Source organism: Podarcis erhardii, assembly GCF_964252035.2.
Source record: "Podarcis erhardii genome assembly, chromosome: 6".
NCBI lineage: Eukaryota > Metazoa > Chordata > Lepidosauria > Squamata > Lacertidae > Podarcis > Podarcis erhardii.
In genome coordinates this window covers 29,213,008-29,235,045 of record NC_138510.1, presented here as the reverse complement: position 1 = coordinate 29,235,045, position 22,038 = coordinate 29,213,008, and the positions used below count along the sequence as shown (strand labels likewise).

The 22,038-nt window shown below is 42.5% G+C and overlaps 1 protein-coding gene across 1 annotated transcript in view; it reads right to left on the bottom strand.

Annotated features, from left to right (window-relative positions):
- Positions 1-13,453: 13,453 nt before the first annotated feature.
- Positions 13,454-22,038, bottom strand: part of AHCY (adenosylhomocysteinase) — a 28,183-nt gene continuing 19,598 nt past the window's right edge. The window contains exons 9-10 of the mRNA XM_081866801.1: positions 16,245-16,439; positions 13,454-14,389 (exon numbers count right to left, since the gene is read on the bottom strand). Of these exons, the coding sequence (XP_081722927.1) occupies positions 14,258-14,389; positions 16,245-16,439 (327 nt within the window). The 3' untranslated portion in view covers positions 13,454-14,257. The remainder of the gene's footprint in view (positions 14,390-16,244; positions 16,440-22,038) is intronic.

Below are 22,038 nucleotides of genomic sequence, written 5' to 3'. Positions count from 1 at the left end.
CCACACAGACATAAATCCACAGCTTAAGTTCTTCAAACGACATTTCTGACTTGTGAGGGGGGGGATTCTTGTTTAATCACATAGAGGAAAGAAAGGAAAGTTTTTTTCCCCTCCCCCATCCAGTCCTTTTGCCATACCGAGTCTAGGTGTATCTTCATCTGGTTAATTCTTGTTCTTCCGACTCATCTCGTTTATCAGAGATCTCTTCTGTTAGCAGTCTTTACTCCCCCTCCTTCCTTGAAATATGTGCATTCGCTTCATTCTAATCGTTTCTTTTGAGGTTCTTGCAGCTAGAGGCACAGATCAGAGGCAGCGTCCAGGAGCGCCGATATGCACAGAAGGGCATTCTGCCTAGTGCCCCCATCCCCTCAAATTCGGGGGTGGTATAGGGCACAGCAGGCAAGGACAGCCCCCCCCCACAATCCTGGGGGGGTAGGGAGGCTATTACTCCCATCACAGCCTCCAAATTACCTCGTGTGGGTCGGAGAGATGTTATTGTCAGCCATCTTCTGATGTGCCCCTAGTGGCCCCTCTAGTATAAGAAAGTTTAAGCACTCTTCCTTATCACCCACCAAATCTCACTGGCAAATATCCTCTTTGCCCCACATTTGTATTAGCTCAATAAATACAGGTTTAGGAACCAAATATGTGGTTTTCTTCTCAATTCCATTAATATTCCATTCCAATAACAATCAGTTCTTAATCCTGCAATCCTATGCAAAAACAAAAATGAAAGTAAATCCCATTTTGCTCACTGATACTTCTGTCAATTTTTGGTTCTCTGTATTTCTCACTTTTCCAATCTTAAATTTGGTTTTGCATATTTCTAGAGAACTTTGACAGTTTTCTGTTTTAAGATCCTCGTGAAAGTTCTTCAGCATTTCAGTGGAAATTTAGTCTAATATACACATATGCAGTTTTGACTAATATATGCTTTTTTGCAAGCAATTTCTAGCCATATAATGCATTTTATATGTTATGTTCAAGAATATATTCATTTTTATACATATTTTTACCTAATATGTGCATTTTTGTCAACTCTGATTGGTGAAACAATTGCATCACAAAATTTGGTTAAGTGCACTTCTCATATTGTTTCAGAAAGTACGAATTTGACAAATTCCGCTTTGTGAAAGAGCCCCACCATTACTAGGGAGAAGCAAGGCTTTTATAACATAGATATAATTGGGGGGGGGGGAGAGATATATTGTTATCAACTTAGGCTCCACACCAGTCCCACATTTTTCTTCTTCTGAAGTTCCCACTCTCCCTGTTTCAACAACAACAAACACCTCTTTTGCAGAAAATGAAGATTTTTTGAGTTTAAATATCTCCAGCAAAGGAAAGACCCCCACCTCCTGAGGAACTGTAGCTTACTTCTCACAAAGCTACAATTCTCAGCACTTAACTAACTACAGCTATCAGAATTCTTTCCAGGGGGCGGTCATCTTTACATTTACAGCATGTGCACAGCTTCACTGTCAAACCACATTTATCGTTAGGGAGTTTTGCCTAAACAGAGATCTAAAATCTGCTTTCCTGCCATTTTTACCTGTTGGTTCTAGTCCTGATCTCCAGAGCAACAGAGAGGAAGCCTATTTCATACTCTGCAATAACAGCGCTTCCGATATTTGAAGACCAGTATTAAGATGTATTCATTTAGAGTTTATTTACTTCGAAGCAGCATAAAGTTTGGTAAGAAAAGCAAATCAACATTTGGTCTACATGTGGGCATGTATACGTGTGTGGAGATGTGAACAAGCACATGGGCAGCTAAATGCAGTTAAATATTTTTTACTTAGACCGTTATGAGATTTTTAACACAGTAATTCAGGACCAAATTCGATGTGATGTTGATAGCATGGTGCACAGGGAAAGATTTGACCATATCCCCCACTTCAAAATCCAATGAAAATTTTCCCTCCCCAAAACTCCTATTAGTTCTGAAGGGGAGAGCTCCCATTGGCTGCTTCCGAGGTAATTTTATCAGGAGCAGTCAGGGGGATTGAAAACAGTCCCGATATCCTCTCCTCCCCCCCATAATGGCTTTTTGACATTTTTTTAAACTGTGCACATTACTTGCTTTCACCCAGATGTCATATCTCCTTTGGCCCGCAATTAACTATTTTGTTATGCATTTAGAATTAACCAGGAATTAATTATGTCTTTTTTCCATACACTCACATGATCTTCTGTTACTACTGCTTTTTCACCACTATTTGGATACAAAGGTGTGCGCAAGATGTTGTTTCTAATATTTCCTGTGACTCATTACCATGATAATTAATGGCAAAAAGGAAAATGTGTTCCACAATAAGCACTGTGAAATAATCATATGCCTTACTGAATTTCTTGGCCGTGGCTCACATTGCGTGATCGTTTACAGGGTATGGAAACGAATAAAGTATTTATCAAAAATAATGCTTCTTGTCTTTTAAAAATTATTGGGTTGGGAAGGGAAATTTTCTGATCACTGTCAAGATAATATAGATTGTAGAGTAACATACATAATAATATCAGTAGAAATGTGATTATAAAGGAAACTGTGGAGATGATTCCACAATGAATGTTATACATCCTTTTGCTCAAAAGCTCTGAGCCTCTCAAGGTCTCAGTATATGAATGAAACTATTATATTCTGCTTCAAACTTCTGAATGGTGGGCTCCAAGTTTATGTCTGTCTTTCAACCAAATTATTTTCTCTCTTCTGTCAAAAAGCTAATTCCATTAGTCTATTGATTATTACATTATATTTATTATTATATTTAAATGCCAACTTTGCTCCAAGGAGTTCAAGGTAGCATACACAGTTCTCCACCCTACCCCCATTTTATTCACACAACACCCCTGTGAGGTGGGCTGAGAGAGCATGGCTGGCTCAAGGTCACCCAGTGGGCTTCATGACTGAGTAGGAATTTGATTTTGGGTCTTCACAGTCCTAGTTCAACACTTTAGTCCAACCAAAGCCAGCACTTCCACTACACAGAAGCAATTCCCAGCAACTAATATTCAGATACGTGCTGCCTCTGACAATGAAAGCCATTATGCCAAGCAGCTACTAATCGCCTTATGCCCAGTGTATTCGTCCAGTTCTCTGTTAAAGCCATCCAAATTGGTGGCCATCACTGCCTCTTGTGAGAATGAGTTCCATACTTTAAGTATGTACAGTGTGACTCATTATAGCACACACAGTTTAATATGTTCACATGTAGCAGCAACAGCATTTGGTTGCTGAGGACTAGCATTTTAATTCTCCAGTTTCTCCAAAGGCAGTGTTGCTTCAGAAATATAGTGAGGACAATGAGCATCAATTGTGGGCCTTGTCATGGTGCTGATTCCCTGGTAACTACCAAGGGAATCCAGGTGCTGTAGCCAGCCCTGAACAGATGACCAGCCAAAATGACAGCTGAATAAACTTTGTCAAGCTTCAAAGAGATACAACCCCCTTCCAACCGGCAACATGCTTCACCAGCTCCTCCTCTCAATTTTTATTTCTTCAGGTAAGGTTTACCTACACAGCACAGACTCGGGCCCATTTTGTAATGCTATGTTTATTTGATGAAATTCATTTTCTCCTACCCTCCCCACATTCCATCCTCCCAACTAGGCCACAAATCTCTCCAATTCAACCCAAACCAGAGAAACATTCACATACAACAAGAATCTTCTTTTGATCTTGGAATTCCTTTTGATCTTGAAAGAAAACTGGCCAAATCCCCAATCATCTTGCAGATGAAAACAGTTTATAAAATCTGGAGGGCCCTTGGGGAGGTAAGGCCAGCCTGAATAGTATTTGTCATTTTAGCTAAAACTCATCACCTCAATAGCCAGGTGCCACAATAAGAAGCAATTCTTTAAATAAATGGCTGTTTCTTTTGCTAAAGCATTCTGTTTCCCCTGGGGAGCACTGATTAGTTTCTGGAAATTTAGGTTTCTCTACTGACTGATGTGATGGCCATTTGCCAATGTACTGAGGGCAAAAGAATTCATGTAAAAGTGAGTTTTGGGTGGCCGCAGTATCACTAATACAAGAGATGGGGTGGGGGGAGAGAGATTGCACTTAACTACATGACATAACCCAGGGGTCAGTAAACTTTTTCAGCAGGGGGCCGGTCTACTGTCCCTCAGACCTTGTGGGGGGCTGGACTATATATATTTTTTGGGGGGGAGAGATGAACGAATTCATATGCCCCACAAATAACCCAGAGATGCATCTTAAATAAAAGCACACATTCCACTCATTTAAAAACACCAGGCAGGCCCCACAAATAACCCAGAGATGCATTTAAAATAAAAGGACACGTTCTACTCATGTAAAAACACGCTGATTCCCAGACAGTTTGCTGGACGGATTTAGAAGATGATTGGTCTGGATCTGGCCCCCGGGCCTTAGTTTGCCTACCCATAACATAACCCATGAAAAACACCACTGAGTAAGTGGAGCTCATGCATTCCTCTGTCAGAGGTACATATCGCAATTGAGTAAACAGAACAACATTGAATCTTATGAGACTCAGAAGGTCTTCCTAGATGTACAGTTGTTACTCATTTGCTGTGGAAGATGCAGAGATACAATTTCTGAAACTTTAGGAATACAACTTCGCTCTTTGCAACAATGTTGTAGAGCTTTTGATTACATTTTGTGAAATTTGCCACAGGTATGAAATTCACGGCATGTAATGCCTTAAGAGAGAATATTATGAAAATGATATACAGGTGGTACATGACGCCAGTCAAGCTTGCAAAAATCTACCATTTGCCTGATAATTAATGTTGGAAATGTAAAGACAGTGAAGGTACATTCTTTCACCTTTGGTGGACGTGCCCAAGGATTAAGGCTTTCTGGGAGATGATATATAATGAAATGAAAAAGGTATTTAAATATACCTTTCTGAAGAAACCAGAGGCCTTTCTCCTGGGCATGGTCGGCCAATTGGTGTTAAAGAAGGATAGAACTTTCTTTATGTACGCCACAACAGCAGCAAGAATACTAATTGCAAAGTATTGGAAGACACAAGATCTACCCACCCTGGAAGAATGGCAGATGAAAGTAATGGACTATATGGAACTGGCAGAAATGACTGGCAGAATCCGAGACCAGGAAGAGGAGTTGGTGGAAGAAGATTTCAAGAAATTTAAAGATTATTTACAGAAACATTGTAAAATTAATGAATGTTAATATGATGTCGGAATGAAACGAAGCGGTTTTAGTAATAAGGTTAAAAAGGAGTATGTAAAAATGGATTGATAATAGATGAAAATATAATGTTATAATATGTTAAGATAAAGAGCTAAGATAAAATAAAGAGGGAAAGGATTTGCTGAATTAACTATTCGAACAGGAAAACAAAAAAGGGAGGTGTGAGGGAGTCATGGAAACAAGTAAATGAATTGTAAGACATAGAAAGAGGGATTTATTTTTAACTGTTTTTATTTTTTCTGTATTCTGTATTTCTTGTATTGTATTGCATTGTATTGTTTAACTCTTTTTCTTTTCTTTTCTTTTGTAATCTTTAAATTGCTAATAAATATTATTTAAAAATATTTTTTGTGAAATTTGATCTTTTAAAAGATTGCCCACATTTTCAATAAGTGGGCACTATTGGTGCTAGATTAACATCAATTACACCCCCCCCAAAAAAAAGACACAAAGAAAGGAACAGGAATTAAAATCAGACAAGAAGACACCAAAAAATGTAACGGGTCAAATCTTGAGAAAGGAAAATCTCAGATTATGTATTACAGATAAAGGCAACAGCTTCATTTATTACAAAGGGCCAGAAATGGCTGAATACTGTTTTATGTAGAATCCTTAGGTGCCTAATAAAAACGTTTATCTTGCCCAAACAGAAGAGCAATGAACATAAAGTTACCTTTTTCCTTTGGCAACTGCAGTTAGCCCAGCTAGAGAAGATGGCACAAAGATTTTGTTGCTACTGCTGTGGGCCAAACCTCCCAGCTCATCATTTGTGCAGCAGAAAACACCATAAATCTCATCATTTTAGCCAAGATTACGCCATTATTTTAAAGCACCAGGAGGCTGCCAGCTCCTTCTGAAGGTCCTGGCCAACACACCTGCTTCTCATCAGTACTTTGCCTTATCATTCTTCCTTCCTGCTGATTCCTTCCCTGTTTCATTTCTCACAAAATCAGGCCCATAAACACAGTGCATTTCCCCCTGCCCCAAGCACCTCTAGATTGCCAAAGGGGGGGGGGAGGAATACACACACGTTTTGTTTTTCTGCTTACCCGAGGTGTTCCTCTAGTTTATTTCCCTTCTCCTTACATAGCAAGATCACAAGTTACAGTGGTGATACAGATATTTAAGAATGGGCAACATTCAGTCATGTTCAGTGCAAGTGTCTACTGTTGCAAGAAACACCCCCCCCCAATCATTCAGTTTGTACAAACACGACACACTCACACACGACATACGCAACGTTTCTGTTATAAATTCATAGCAAATCAACCATACATCGGATTTACACCAGTCCACTTTTATTTTACTCCATAAAGGAAGGACTATCAAAGGGGGATGGTTGGATACAGGACGGCCATAATCCCTTGACCGTACCAGCACATACACAGGAGCCCTACCCAGTTGGCATGACAACCTTGATGTTCCCAGACAGAAGACCATCAAGGTCACAAAGGACTTGCATATGGGAGTGGATTCAACATGGACTGGAACAAAGGACAATGATCAGATCTTCCCTCTGGGGGCAGGAAACTGCCAGCTCCCCTTTGCCCTCTGGAAATGACTCATGGGGAGGGGGAAAGGAGGAACCAGCCAGGTGACAAGATACTCAGGTTACCTCCGCAACTCCTCCCTCAACCCCTCCTTTTTGTGATGTGTCAATGATGTAGTCATGATGTAGTTGTGATGTAGTTCTAGGGGTGTAGTTTGGAGGATTAGTAACTAATAAAAGTTGGGATCTTCTTTTGTCCTGGGCTTCCATTTTGTTTCACCTGGTGGCAAGTGGGAGTCCTGTCATGACAGTCTTCAATAAAGACCAAGCGTACTGGCTGCTGTTTTGCTCTGGTATTCCTGGCTTTTGTCCTCGTTTTCTTTGTCCAAGGGAGCCCTCGGATTCCTCCGTTAACACTACTCAGTTGCTTTTTCTAGCTTTATCTTGGCTTTGTGGTGGTTGCATTAAAGCACATTTAAAACATGTCCCCGCTCCCTCAAAGAATCTTGGGAGTTGTAGTTTGTTCAGGGTGATGCAATCATAGCTCTGTAAGAGGTAAACTACAGTTCCCAGGCTTCTTTGTTTGAGGGGATTTGCTTTAAGTGTATGGTGTGTGTGCAATACAACCACATCTGTCCAATCAACTGCTATAACTGTTATCCCCCACCTTTAGACAAAGACAGCAAGGGCTATCCAATTTTATAGCATGGAAACTGGGAGAAGGCAGTTCCTCCTTGTGGGAAAAGAATTAGGTAGGATAAAAAGACTAAAGGCAAAAAGAGGAAGGGAAAAGAAGTTGTACGTCTCAGAACTTAAATTCTTCAAGAAGGTGTAATTGTACCAAGATCTCATCTTTCACTTTTTGAGTGTCACATAAACCACATATTAGGCATGATTTCAAGCAGATGATGCTGGGAAGTATTCCCCCCCCAACAGATGTTAGCTGAATTGTACAAAAGAAATAAAAGAGGTGTAGAACGTTACATAGTGGGGGAGAATATTAGAGTAGAAGAACCATCACAGTAACAAAAACAGACATCCATAACTGTAGCCAGAAAGAGAGAGAAGGGTGGCTGATTACTAGAAAAGAAGTATTCAATGGCATTTTATGCCTGCAATGTATCTTTAACTCCCACAGTGCAGCAGGAGAGAAGAGAGTCGCAGCTGCTTGCATACATTCCATCTCTGTCCCTGTCCTACATGTGTTTCTTTTTCGGACATTGCCATCTTCCTTTGACTGGGCATCACACCCAAGCTGTGTGCAGTGCCAGCACCTTAAAATGCAGTAGGGTTCTTCCCCCACCTCTGTTGCTTTTTCGACTGTATTAGCATATTATTGTTCACATCAGTACGGCTGGATCTGTTTCCAAGTCACCTGCTGTCTGTCCACACCAGTGGGCAGAGTTGGGGCATGGATGTCCTCATACGTTTTATTATGTATACTAATTGAATTGTGGCTGGTTTATGAGGAAATGCAGCATTTAAAAAGAAATGACAGCATAGGTGTGGACTGTGGCTAGGGATGAGGGAGAAACTTAATTCAGTTCACATTTAAAGGCAGATGTATCAAATAGGCACTTTCTGAAACGATTTGAGAACTGAAACTTAGCCCCCCCCCTTCAAAATTTGCACTTATTCAAATTTCACAATGCCGCTGGTCCACCCAACCGATGTTTACAAAATGCAATTATTAGGTAAAAGTGCGCATTAAAATGAATGTATTATTGCAAATCAAGAGGACTTGGGAAAATGCAAAATCAAGAGGAGTTGGTTTTTCTATCCCTACCTTCAGCCTCTACCTGTGGCTAATGCAGTGTGAGTGGGAATGCACTAGATGTAGAGTTAATGGGAGTATGTACACAGCCCTAGAGTTCTGCTTGCTACTGCAAGTAGATGTGATGTCAATTAAGAGAAATGAGGGACTAATTCATGGGAGAAGAGAAATGAGAGACTAATTCCTGGGAGAAGCTGCAACTAGCTTATCATCCACTGTCCTGGGAAATCTGAAAGGTATAGGTTAAAACTTGGCAGCCCCATTAAATATAATAATTAAAAGGATTCCTGTGTCAATATATAGCAGTGGCCATTAATTTAGATGGCATTAAAAGATGGTTAGACAAACTAATGGAGGATAAGGCTACCCATGGCTGCTTGTCATAGGAGCTCTATACTTATATTTCCAAGACTGATGGCAGCATGCCTCTGAATACCAGTTCCTGAGGCTCACAAGCAGCAGGCCTCTTTGAACTCATGTCATGCTAGTGGGCTTCCTGTAGGCAAACAGGATGCTGGACTAAATGGCTCAGCAGGATTGTTATGTTCTGTCAGTGCGGGTACCATAAAGATTCCATATTCTTTTGTTTTAGAAAGGCTGTAAGAAACACACACCTTCCTTTAAAAAATCTCAGCAAGCCTTCACGGAGATATGACAGATTCATATGCACTCTAAGCTCATCTTATATTTTATTGTTTTCTTACACACTGCTGACGTGCTTGAGTGGTGGGAATTTTCTGGGCAATGCTTACAGGGTTTTGCTTCTTAAAGATGAAAGAACTCTAGAAGTCTCTGAAATATTCTTCCCTTGGAAACTGACTGCGTACTTTGGACACTCCGAGGACGTCCCAGCACATGCCAGGCACACACCTTTTACCATCCCCCAAACAGGAGTGACTGAAGAGATTGCCTCAGGCACCAGATAATATTTTCTGGCATTAATGGGAGTTGAAGTCCAACAATGAATGGAGGAATACAAGCCCCCCACCTCTGTTCTAAAGAAAGGCATAAAGAAAGTCTATTCACATTGTCATCAAATGCCAATAATCTGGTATGGAGTGTTCTGCTGGGCAGAGCAACTGTATACCCTGTATCTGAAGAAGTGTGCATGCATATGAAAGCTTATACCAGAACAAACTTAGTTGGTCTATAAGGTGCTACTAGACGATTTTTTATTTATTTTTATTTTTATTTCGACTGCACCAGACCAACACGGCTACCTACCTGTATACCCCAGTTATGTGTGGGTGGGTGTTCCCCAGGAGGGAACAAAATAAGGAGAAAATGCAAACAACAGATATTCCCCCAGTGGGGGGGATACTCTGGGAGTATCACTACAGCCCACCAGTCAAGGACTGTGGCAGCAGTAAAGAAGTCAACGAATTCAAGGTAATAATGACATGCTCCCAGTTACATGTTCTGGCATCACCACACAAACATGCAGGATGGCACCACAGTACCTCCAACACAGACAGCCGCAGTGTCACAGACAACAACTTCCCTGTTATTGCTAGTCGCTATGTGCTCCCTAGGGACGCAGGTGGCACTGTGGGTTAAACCACAGAGCCTAGGACTTGCTGATCAGAAGGTCGCGGTTCGAATCCCCGTGACGGGGTGAGCTCCCATTGCTCGGTCCCTGCTCCTGCCAACCTAGCAGTTCGAAAGCACATCAAAGTGCAAGTAGATAAATAGGTACCGCTCCGGCGGGAAGGTAAACGGCATTTCCGTGCGCTGCTCTGGTTCGCTAGAAGTGGCTTAGTCATGCTGGCCACATGACCCGGAAGCTGTCCGCCAGCTCCCTCGGCCAATAAAGCAAGATGAGTGCCGCAACCCCAGAGTCGGTCACAACTGGACCTAATGGTCAGGGGTCTCTTTACCTTTACCTTTATGTGCTCCCTAGGGGTGGTGGTGGGATTCATTACACGTGGGCCAAGCATTGAACTGGCCCATAGTCTGCTTGTCCACTTCCTTTGTGAAGCTGTCTTTCTTGTAGTAACTTTCTGAGGATTTTTTCCAATACTGGGGTTTTTTAAATTTGTTTTTGTAAAAGAATTGTCGGAATATGATATCTATTCTGATATCATTTAGTCAGTTGCTGTCACCGTTAACATTTGATCTTAGCTGTCTCCTAACTGGGTACTGCTGAAATGTGTATTTACTTTCAATTCTGTCTCATTGATTCATTGTTGAATTACACCCACCAGGACCAATTTCCTGGCAATGCATGTGACCATTCCATCTGCACTCCTGCTATTTTGCCCAATAGTCTTGCCCTACCAGGTACTGGGGATGCGGGTGGTGCTGTGGTCTAAACCACAGAGCCTAGGGTTTGCTGATCAGAAGGTCGGCGGTTTTAATCCCCGTGACAGGGTGAGCTCCTGTTGCTTGGTCCTAGCTCCTGGCAACCTAGCAGTTCAAAAGCACGCCGAAAAGTGCAAGTAGATAAATAGGTACCACTCCGGTGGAAAGCTAAACAGCGTTTCCGTGCATTGCTCTGGTTTGCCAGAAGCAATTTAGTCATGCTGGCCACATGACCTGGAAGCTGTCTGCGGACAAACGCCGGCTCCCTCAGCCAGTAAAGCAAGATGAGCACCGCAACCCCAGAGTCATCCGCGACTGGACTTAACGGTCAGGGGTTCTTTACCCTTTACCTTTACCAGGTACGACTCATTTCCCTTTCCTCTCTTACTTGGCAACTAACAGCCTCATATAACCTGGAAACAGCAGCACCCCCACCCCTCACACTGTGAGGGACTTGCCTCTCACAGTCTTGTCAGTCAGTGTGAACAATACTAAGCTAGATGGACCAAAGGTCTAACTCAGTATAAGGCAGATTCCTATGGTGGTGGCATGTCTTGCATTCTACCAGCATAGCTGGGCTTCAGGCATTTCCTACAGCACCACACCTGGCATTACTTAAGAGTGCAGGATTGCTCTGTTAGTCCATTTCCCCATCTCCAGAAAGAAGCACAAGGCTACCAACAAACACCATAAACTGAATTAGTGTAAAAGGCAACTTAAACCATAGGTAGGAAAAAGGGAGCATAGGTGTTAAAAGGAAAACCCACATCCAGTTTTCATCAAAAGGAAGCAGGCAACTTGCCATCTTGGGACATGTGCTTCCCTCCACAGCTTGTTTGAAGGCCTTAATGCAGAACACTTTTTTATATATAAAAAGATCACACCTGCCCGAGGAAAAGGTGTAATTTTTTTTCATCCAACCAACATGCCCAGGTTTTGAACAGCTGTGGCATATATCAAAGAAAAGCAAGCAATTACAATATAAGAATCCTGCATATTGACTGAAGGTTGTAAAGAAGTTGTGATGTGCATAAACATGTATCCAGTTGAAGTCCCAATTTATTTATTTTTAAAAAATGCAATTTACCTGTAACTGGTGCCACATTTGTCTGTGCCAACAGACACACATGGATTCTGTACCTGTGTAGGGCAATGACTGAGAACTTTCTAAAAAGAAAAGCTAACTCTTCCCCCATCTCTTGTAAGCAATTTTTCATTTCATTTGTGCTTGTGCAACTGACACCCCTCTCCATTTCTTCATTATTGCTGCAAGAGTATTCCATTTAAGGAAAGCAGTGGAGGTGATAGAGCAGGTCAAGTGATTGCACAGATGACCAGAGAATTTATTGTCTTGCCATGACAGCATCCTTCGCAGCTTAAGAGGTCAGGACCAGGGAAACTGATTCATTCATTTCAGAGAGACATGTAACCAGTGGGTAGCTGAGAGATGATTTGTACAATAGTTATCGGGGGGGCACTCTCACCTTCAAGCGGGGGGGGGGGGCTGTAGGAGCACTCACTCCTAGGCTCCGTCCCCAAGAAATTCCTGGTGTCTGCTCTGTGCAGACATAAACCAATTTCTGCGCCTGCAGAGACTACAAAAGACAACCAGTTCACACCTGGGAAGCTGCCAACTTCTCTTCAACCAATTGGAGGATTTATGTCTTCCCCATGACCATGTGGCGGCAATCCTGTGTGAACCAGATTTGCACAATTTTTCAAGTCTGCAGTGATTATCTTGGCAGAATTTGTGGCACAGATACCAAAAATCACGATGCAATCCCATATAAGTGCACACACAAAGCTGGATCACATAAGGCCATCTTGACCCAACTGTGCACATGGCGAGAGCCAAAAGAAAATCACATATGAAGAATTCAGCTTCAACATCACTGGATGTGTGAATTGATACAAGTACTGCAGGGAGCTTAAAAACCAATTCTGGGCATTTGTATTCTCCAGCCCTATTGGTTTATGGAGGCTTTCCTGTTAGGATTAATAACAAAGTTGTTGGGCTTGGTTTTGGGGGGTGGGGTCAAAGTTGTTGAGCTTTTTTCAGGAACATCTCCCCCCAGGCATTTTGCTGATTCAGCAAAAATCCGCCCAGACGCAATTGCTGAGCAATTCCAGGGTGTCTCTAGGAAAAGCCGAACATATGGCAGCCCTACCCACCCCTGAAATTGGCTCAGGGTGGTTGGGAGAACCCCCAGAACAGCTTAAATGCTTGCAGATGAAATGTTCATCATTGCACAACAGTGAATTCCACCCTTAGAATACACATTTTGGGGGTGAGCACTCAAATTTCCCTTTTCAAATACCCCATAACCTATGTGTGAAAATCAGTGCCTGCCCTGAGCCATCGCTATAATACTGTAGACTTCCTCCCATGCTGTCATTCTTTGGAATTTACTGTCACAGGATATGATGCTGAGCGATACAAGAACTGCCTTCAGAAAAGGACTATAGGCTGAAGCCTATAGTCATATGTCATTAAGCCTATGTCATAACCAGAGCAGACTCACTGAAATTAGTGGACATTACATGACTAACAAAAAAATCAATTGATTCCAATGGTTATACTCTGGGTGCAACCCTATATATTCACAGAATATTGACAAAGTCGTCTGCTTAAAAGTGGCCTTAAATAGGTGAATGTTTAAGATGACAATGTGAAATGATAGCAATATCATAAAGAAAAACAAGGCAACCATTGCAGATTTTATTAAGAAAACTTGTTTTAAGACACTATGACAGGCACAAGATTCAAAAATTAGGCCCAAGTAGACATTCACCACTGGCATCTTTGGAGAACTGGCTGCCCCAACCCCTGGCTCCAGGCTTATAATTTTGTTACACACAAAAGAAACTGCTTCTAGACGTTGCCTCTCTGGACACATTCAGGTCCTTTCTTACTACGGAGACAATATATGCAAAGTGGGATCATGTTACATTGCCCAAAAGCTAGATCTGGACCAGCATCTGTGATCCGAGAGATCCAGTGTGCAGATGCAAGCAAATCCTGCATTTTTGTTTCAGGTCAACCCCAGCCAAGTTCCAGTTATCTAGGCATGATGTAGCAGCTAGGTAAAAAGTCTGCTGTGCAGTGTGGCCTGTACTTTACAACCGCTAGGGAAGGATCACTCCAGGTACATGAAGATGCAAAGGAGCCGCCCCTGGAAACACAGACCTGAAGATAAGTGAATTTGCAGACTCCTCATAGACCTTCCAGCATGGCAACCGCTCTACTGAGGAGCCGGCTGCACAGTTGTTTGAGAAAAAAATGTTTGGGGAAAGTCATGGGGACTTCACACTAAAAAAGAAATATGGCCTGAGATGTGAGTGGGGAGAGCAAAATGTGACAATGTAGAACCGCTATTAAATGCTTATATAAAAAGTGACTGGGGTGGAGCCGTCTGCTGAATCCCAGCAGGGAAGCAAGTACTTTGAAAGATTTATGTCCCTGTGTCTTGATCTTTGGGGCCCTGCTAGCTGCTCAGTATCTGTAATGATCTGGTTTGAAGGGGCCGTCTTTGGGTATTCCGAGGTACTTTGCCTGCTTATCGGTCAGCTTTGTTAGCTTCACGCCAAGTTTATCCAGGTGAGCAGCAGCCACAGCTTCATCCAGCTGAAAGAAAGAAAGGGGAGGGAATAGTTTAAAGGATGTAAAAGACTAAGCTGTACTACTATGGAGCTGAGGAGGCTGCCTTATTTTGCATCAGACTATAGGTCCATTTAGGGACGTGGGTGGTGCTGTGGGTTAAACCACAGAGCCTAGGACTTGTCGATCAGAAGGTCGGTGGTTTGAATCCCCGCGACCGGGTGAGCTTCCGTTGCTCGGTCCCTGCTCCTGCCAACCTAGCAGTTCGAAAGCACGTCAAGTGCAAGTACCACTCCGGTGGGAAGGTAAACGGCATTTCCATGCGCTGCTCTGGTTTGCCAGAAGCGGCTTGGTCATGCTGGCCACATGACCCGGAAGCTGTCTGCGGATAAACGCCGGCTCCCTTGGCCAGTAAAGCAAGATGAGCGCCGCAATCCCAGAGTCGGTCATGACTGGACCTAATGGTCAGGGGTCCTTTACCTTACAGGTCCATTTAGCTCCATATTGCTTACATTGACTGGCAGCAGCATACAAACACCCACACACCCAATGAGGCATATGGCCCCATCCCCTGGCAAGGACAGGCAATGAGCCAAGGCTGTGCACACTGTGCAATTGCTAAAATTTTCTTCAGCATCCCAAGATTGTTGTAATGCTGGCACATAGTGACTCCAGGTTCATCGGGGAAGCGTCCTCAACAGCAAAATTTATTTGGGACTCATATTTCCTAGGGGACTAGTCTAAACGGAAAAGCTCTTCCAGCAAGTATGTGCGTCAGCTGGTTGTGCACAGGTTTATGTTATTTACCAAAGGGAAAATCTTTTCTAATCACTTCTGGCTGAATTTCAAAGACGAGTAAGCCTAGGCCAAGCACCAAACAACTACCATCTTGTCAAAATCACAGGCTTGTTTTAGAAAATTGAGGCCAGACGACTCTTTTTGTTTTTAGTAATTTATTACATCTCTCAAACCCGCATCCTCTTTCAGAACAAAGAAATTCACTGATAATTAATAATTCACTCATAATTAAGGATAAACCCAGGGAAATAAAATGGCAAAAAGGACAAAGACAGGATGGACACTTGGACAATTAGGAACAGATTGTGACTGCCTTTGCTCAGATGTTCAAGCAGTTGTATATTCCCCTTTATCCATCATGCCTATACAAAAGAACAAGCTACAACTGGGCTCCAGAAGGAACAACAAAGAATGAGGACAAAGTCCCATTTCTCCTTTGATTACATATGAAACACTTCTGTGCACCAACTCCTTTGAAATTCAAGGGTTTGGGGACAAATTGATGTTTTCCAAGAATGCAAGGCAACACCAAAGCAGAAAATAAAACTCACAAGACCCTTGAGCAATGGTTCTTGACCCGTGACAGGCAAGATTAATCTGTCTAAAGAAGTATTCTTTGCAGAAGTTGAAAACATATTCAAATATGATCTAGCGCACAGGTTAGCTCGTTGATACTGTACAAAGTATGAGGCTTTTCTAGACTAGGGGTAGCCAATATGGCGCTCCCATCATTCCATGCTATTATGGTCAATGGTCCAGGATGATGGGAGCCAAGGTCCAACAACAGCTGGAGGAAGCATTGATGCCAATCATTACATTGCACAATTAAGAGCAGTTGTTGCAAGGACCTGAGGGCTGGGGAATCCCTAGTTCAAACCATATCACAGCCATAAACTCACCGACATTCAAATCAAGGGGCATAGGAAGCTGCCTTCAGTCAGTGCAGATCTTTCGTCAGTCTACTCTGACTGGCAGCAGCTTTCCAGAGTCTCAAGTCAGTTTATCTCCTCCTCTACCCCCAACAAAAACTACTTTTATACCACTTTCATCCAAAGAAACACAGGACCTAAGTCTGAACACTCACCTTCTTTGGGAGAATATGGACTCCTACTGCGTACTTGTCAGGATGTGTCCAGAGCTCTATCTGTGCCAGAACCTGGTTGGTGAAGGAGTTGCTCATAACGAAGCTGGGGTGGCCCATGGCACACCCCAAGTTCACCAGCCGGCCTTCTGCTAGAAGTATGATGTGGCGGCCATTTTTTAGCGTGTAGCGGTCCACCTGAATAGAAAAAACAGACCCAGTGAGAGCTAAGGAGTGAGTCAGGGAAAGACACAGAGGCATTACTACAAGCTCTGCTAGGCTGCCAGGTAAGGGGAATGATGAAGAAGAAGAGTTTGGATTTGATATCCCGCTTTATCACTACCCGAAGGAGTCTCAAAGCGACTAACATTCTCCATTCCCTTCCTCCCCCACAACAAATGCTCTGTGAGGTGAGTGAGGCTGAGAGACTTCAAAGAAGTGTGACTGGCCCAAGGTCACCCAGCAGCTGCAGGTGGAGGAGCGGAGATGCGAACCCGGTTCCCCAGATTACGAGTCTACTGCTCTTAACCACTACACCACACTGGCTCTCATGATGCACATGAGGAGGAAGAGGATAGCATCTGGGGGGCGGGGCAGTAAAAACTTTGAGATCAAAAGCTTTAATCCTTAGTTCAGCAACCACTGCAGAACAGGCAGAAAATGATTAACTGATCCTAATATGAAAGAACACTGGAAGCCACCATCTAGTTCAGCATTGCCTGAAACGCAATGGTTCTCTGGGCTTTCAGACAACAGGCATCCCCAACCCTATCTGGAAATGTCAGGGATTGAACCCGGAACCTCCTGAATGCAGAGTCGATGGTTGACCCCAAGCTACAGCCCTTCTCCAGTCTTCTTCACTGTATTATCTACACAATCAGTATATTAAAATGTAACCCAACAAATGCTAAGAACCATGTCCCTTATTAAGTGGCAGTACAGTTCCTAGACAAATGGCTTTTCAGAATGCACCAGTCTGCCAAACCTTTCTTGGTTGAGAACAACAAACTCCGGATTAAAGGAATCAAGGCCATAATCTTTACAGCGGTACCTCAGGTTAAGTACTTAATTCGTTCCGGAGGTCCATTCTTAATATGAAACTGTTCTTAACCTGAAGCACCACTTTAGCTAATGGGGCCTCCTGCTGCCGCCGCGCCGCAGGAGCACGATTTCTGTTCTCATCCTGAAGCAAACTTCTTAACCCAAGGTACTATTTCTGGGTTAGCGGAGTCTGTAACCTGAAGCGTATATAACCTGAAGCGTATGTAACCCAAGGTACCACTGTATATGTGCTTTCTTGATTTGTGCACTACTGAACACCGTGGAATTTAGCATGCATAGGGATTGCCCTGCATGACAAAGTATAAGCTTTTTCACAGCAGGTTGTGTACTAAAAAGGAAGGCACTACTCCCCAAGGCACTACTCCCCACACCCATGTGTGGGGCTACATGGGTCTTTTCACAGATCCAGTGAAAAAATAATAATCTGTGGCCAATGAAGTACAACAGTATTTTATGCCGCAATTGAGTGCTTTAGAAGGTATTCATTCTGTGGATGTCTGTTGATCCTGTGGACGACAGACACCTCAAGTCACGGTGTTATGAGGCAACAGCCTCAATGTCAGCAGCTGCCATTTTCCAGTGAAACAAGAAAACCAAAACTGCAGGAAAGAGATGGAGTGAGAAAAAAGGTCTAGGAGCTGACACAACCGAAGGAAGCAAAAGAGCCACAGCTATCTGGGCACTGAATATCCAGTCTGCAAACTATCCTCAATGAAACCAGTTTGCCTTTTGCAAATTAACAGATTAATTCAATCCTGACTAGAACTAGGCTATGATGAATGGGTGATTGAGGAAACCCACAGAGCCCTATTCAAACCTCTAGAGGCATAGGCACAACAGAGAGAAACAATACTTAAGCTCCTGCCCTAGAAAGTGAAAGAAAGATGATTCTCTCTTTGGAAAGGAACACACAGCACTCATGACGATCATGAGGTATTCATCTTTTTAAGAGCTTGCACCAGACACTCTGGACAGGATATTGGACTTAAGAAGCAGTACAGCAGCACTAGAGAAGGCAAGTGAGGATTCCCATTTATGCGTCGAATGTACTAGAAAATACAGGTTTAGGGACCCTCCAGATGACCTGCTTAATTGAACATTCATCTCAATTTGCTAACACAGAGGTTAGATTTATATTAGGTCTTTATTGATCCTCTTTATTCATTCCTATTTGTTTGCAGGGTCATTATTTGACAATAAGCATCCATCCAGATTTGCTTGAGGGGTGTTTATATGTCTTCCCATTACTCATTCACCCAGTCCACACTTTCAGGGCATTTCCCCATCATGTTCCAAACCACAAAGCATCCAATTCTTTTTTTAAAGTGTATTTCCTTGGGTGACAGAGCCCTTTAGTTGTGCAAGACTGGAGAAGGCTGGTCCAAAGGCTGGGTGGAGAGGGAGAACAGTTTGGTATTTTAAGCATATTGGGTTCAGGTGAAGTTTGTAAGCTGGAGAAAAGGGAAGAATTATCAGCTGATGATTCATTAGAAATGGGGCAAAAACTGATACATCAAGGTTCCATGTTTGCTGAATGCTAAAATGGAGAATATGCAGAATTGGGAAGAAGACTGGATAAAGAGGTGATAGCAGAGGACTAAGGAGATATTTGGAACCAAAGTGCATCTATGTAAGTGTGTCTACTAGAGACATTTCTTTTAAAATTATGAGCAGATGGTATACCATGCTGGAACTAATTAAAAATATACCCAAAAAAAGAGAAATAGTAAATGTGAAGAACAAGGAAATTATTTTCACATGATGTGGTCATATAAATATATACAAGAGTTCTGGGGAGAATGTTTTTTGATCAAAACTGAACAGATGACAGGTTATATTGTGTTTCTTGATTTACAATTTACCCTATTAAATAAAGATCTATCATAAATGGTACAAAACTATGCTTATTTCATTGTAAAAGAAAATTGCTCATTGTACCTTTGTTTTATGTATTTGTATGTCATTTACACTGGGTTGTGCCTCCCTGGGGAGAGCATTCCACAAACAGGGAGTCAGCACGGAAAAAGGCCATTCTTGGGTTGCCGCCCTCCAGACCTCTCGTTTAGGGCCTCAGAGGATGATTGCAGGGTCTAGGTAGGTTCATATAGGGAGATGTGGTCCTTGAGGTATTATAGGTCAAAACCAGCAGTTTGAAATGAGCCTAGAAACTAATTGGCAGCCAGTGCAGGATTGATGTAATATGCTAACTTCCCCTTCCTCTCCTAGCGTGCCCCGCTAAATGTGTTCTGCAAGTTACCCCAACCTTCCAGGGCAGAAATGGGGAAGGTGACAGGAGTTCAGTTGCAAAAGCAGAAACCATAGCACTAGCAGAAATACCTCACTGGATGCCGCCCTTAGAATTCCCAAGCAACATGAGGTTTGAGGGTGCTAGTATGATAAATATATGAAATAAATAATAATAATATATGCGTACAAACACACAGGTATGCACACATCCTAGGAGAGCGTGCTTACCTGGCTCTTAAGGGTTAGCTGACTCAATAAAGAGAACCACCTGTCTAGACTCCATCTGGAATGTCCCGTCAGCAGCACACATATGGATGTGTTGGATTCAATGTCAAAAAAACCTCAGTATAAATGTTCTTGATGACTAGCAGCCTATGCTTCAGTAAAATGTGCATGTGCACGCATGAAAAGGGAGTTGAAAACAGTTTGCAGAGGTTATCTTTGAAGGAGATCACTCAAAAGCCTGGGTCTAACAGAATAAGATCTTTCCTTAGGAATTCCATTATGATGGTTCCAATCCCATATGCCTCACGCTCTGATCCAATTACTCTTCTGACAACAAGTATTCTTGCTTAGGTTGCATACTGTGGATTTTAAGAAAGGGGGGGGGTGTTTTTTATGTTAGATGGCACGATGTGGAAGGAGTGTTTTCTGATGTCGCCACACTAAAAGATGTATCATATTCTCTGCACCTGGAATATTTCAGAACTAGTTAGCACGTTGCCTTGGAAAAATGTTCCATATATTCCCTTCAGAAAAGAAAAAGAGAGGATGACAATGTGTTTCTGAAAAGCTCCAGGCCTCCAGCCACCTTTGAGTAAATGGAAACCAGTAGCTGAACACACGAGGAAAGGGGCAAGAGGGAAATGTGGACTTGCCATTGACAGGATACACTAACCATGACTGCAGATCTGTGGCAGAAAATCATGACACAACCCAGAACAGTTGCGGCACAAAGTGAGAGTTTTGCCAGGCTGGTTTCTAATATACATTTAATACAAGCCAGGCCTGCCAAAGCAGTTAAAATGGGACCATGTCTAATCCTAAAAGGCTGAGGTCATTTTACTGAAGGTGTGCAGATTAACAACATCAGCCTGAAGAGTGCAAGAGGAACAAAACTTCACCTTTCATCCTGTTATGCATTCAGGATGGGCAATTGAGCCATTCCAGCCTCCAGGTCTGGTTTCAGAGAAGTGTCTGAGAAAGGTACCTGCCGGGGACCCGAGTCTCCTGTTTTAATTTGTGTGTGTGTGTGTGTGTGTGTGTGTGTGTGTGTGTGTGCGCACACACACACAAACACATTCAATGGGTTTCTTCTATAACATGATTTTATTTTACAATGTTTATATTTTAATCTTCCAATCTAATTGTAGATTTTAATTATGGAACTTCGTGTAATTGGTTTTATACTTCTAAGCTGCTCAGAAGTCTACTTTGACATTAAGCAGTATATAAATTAATTTAAAAGTACACCATGAGTTTCTAGTGTTTGAACAGAAACAGAGATAACCTCATTATACTTTATGTGTGTAACAAAATATGTTAGACATCTCTCCCTTCTGTCTCAAAAAAGTGTCTGCATGAACTCGCAAGGTTCTAAAATGTTATTCACAGTTTTTCGTCAGTGAAAAGAAATAAATTTCCATAGTTCCAAAGCTATAATTGCTGCTTTTTACATTCCCTCCTATAACTAATGCCTTCTGGCTCCCAGAATTGGTCCAAAACAGGGACAGAGTTACATTCCCTTCTGATCATCCATTTATGGGCTACATGTCTGTGGTGGGCAGGTCTAGAGACAAAATAGGCCCAGCCGTGAATTTTAAATTTTACCTTTGTAGAGTAAGGTAGCTTCTATACACAAACCTAACTCTATTCAGGCAAGCAACAGGCATGATCAGAGTTCAAAGACATATTCCAGCCCAGCAAAAACACCCAAGGAGGGTACAAAGCAGACTGGGGGGGTGTGATCTGGGGAGAAACCAGAGGGCAAGACAGAGAAGCCTTGTGGGCTGCATTCAACACCTGGAGCCTGAGGTCCTCAACCCAGCCTGTAACTTTTAATGATTTAGATCAGCAACTGTGTAATGCTGCCTATTTCCCTTGTGGTGATAAGGGGGTAGAAGAGAGTATTGAATGGTTTCTTTAAATTTGAAGGTTCATTATTGTTCCACAAGATGTGTATTTCTTTAAGGGCCAGAGCAAATAACGTGACCTAGTTTTACAGCTGTGAAGCAGTATAGCAGGTGCTGTTAAGTTATGTTACTTAAGCTGTTGGGTACAGTATATAAAGAGCAGCACCTAGCTCTCTCAGTACCCTGGGGGATGGGTTATGCTTATTGATATATTTAGTGTAAAAGGAGTTTTTGTTTTTGTTATTAAAACCTAGCAAAAGTTATTTTTGCGTTCCTTGTAATGTGTGGTCTCCCCAGCATGCCTTCTGCAGCGCAACTAATCTGCAAATAGCCAACATAGAGTTCAGCTTGTTTAA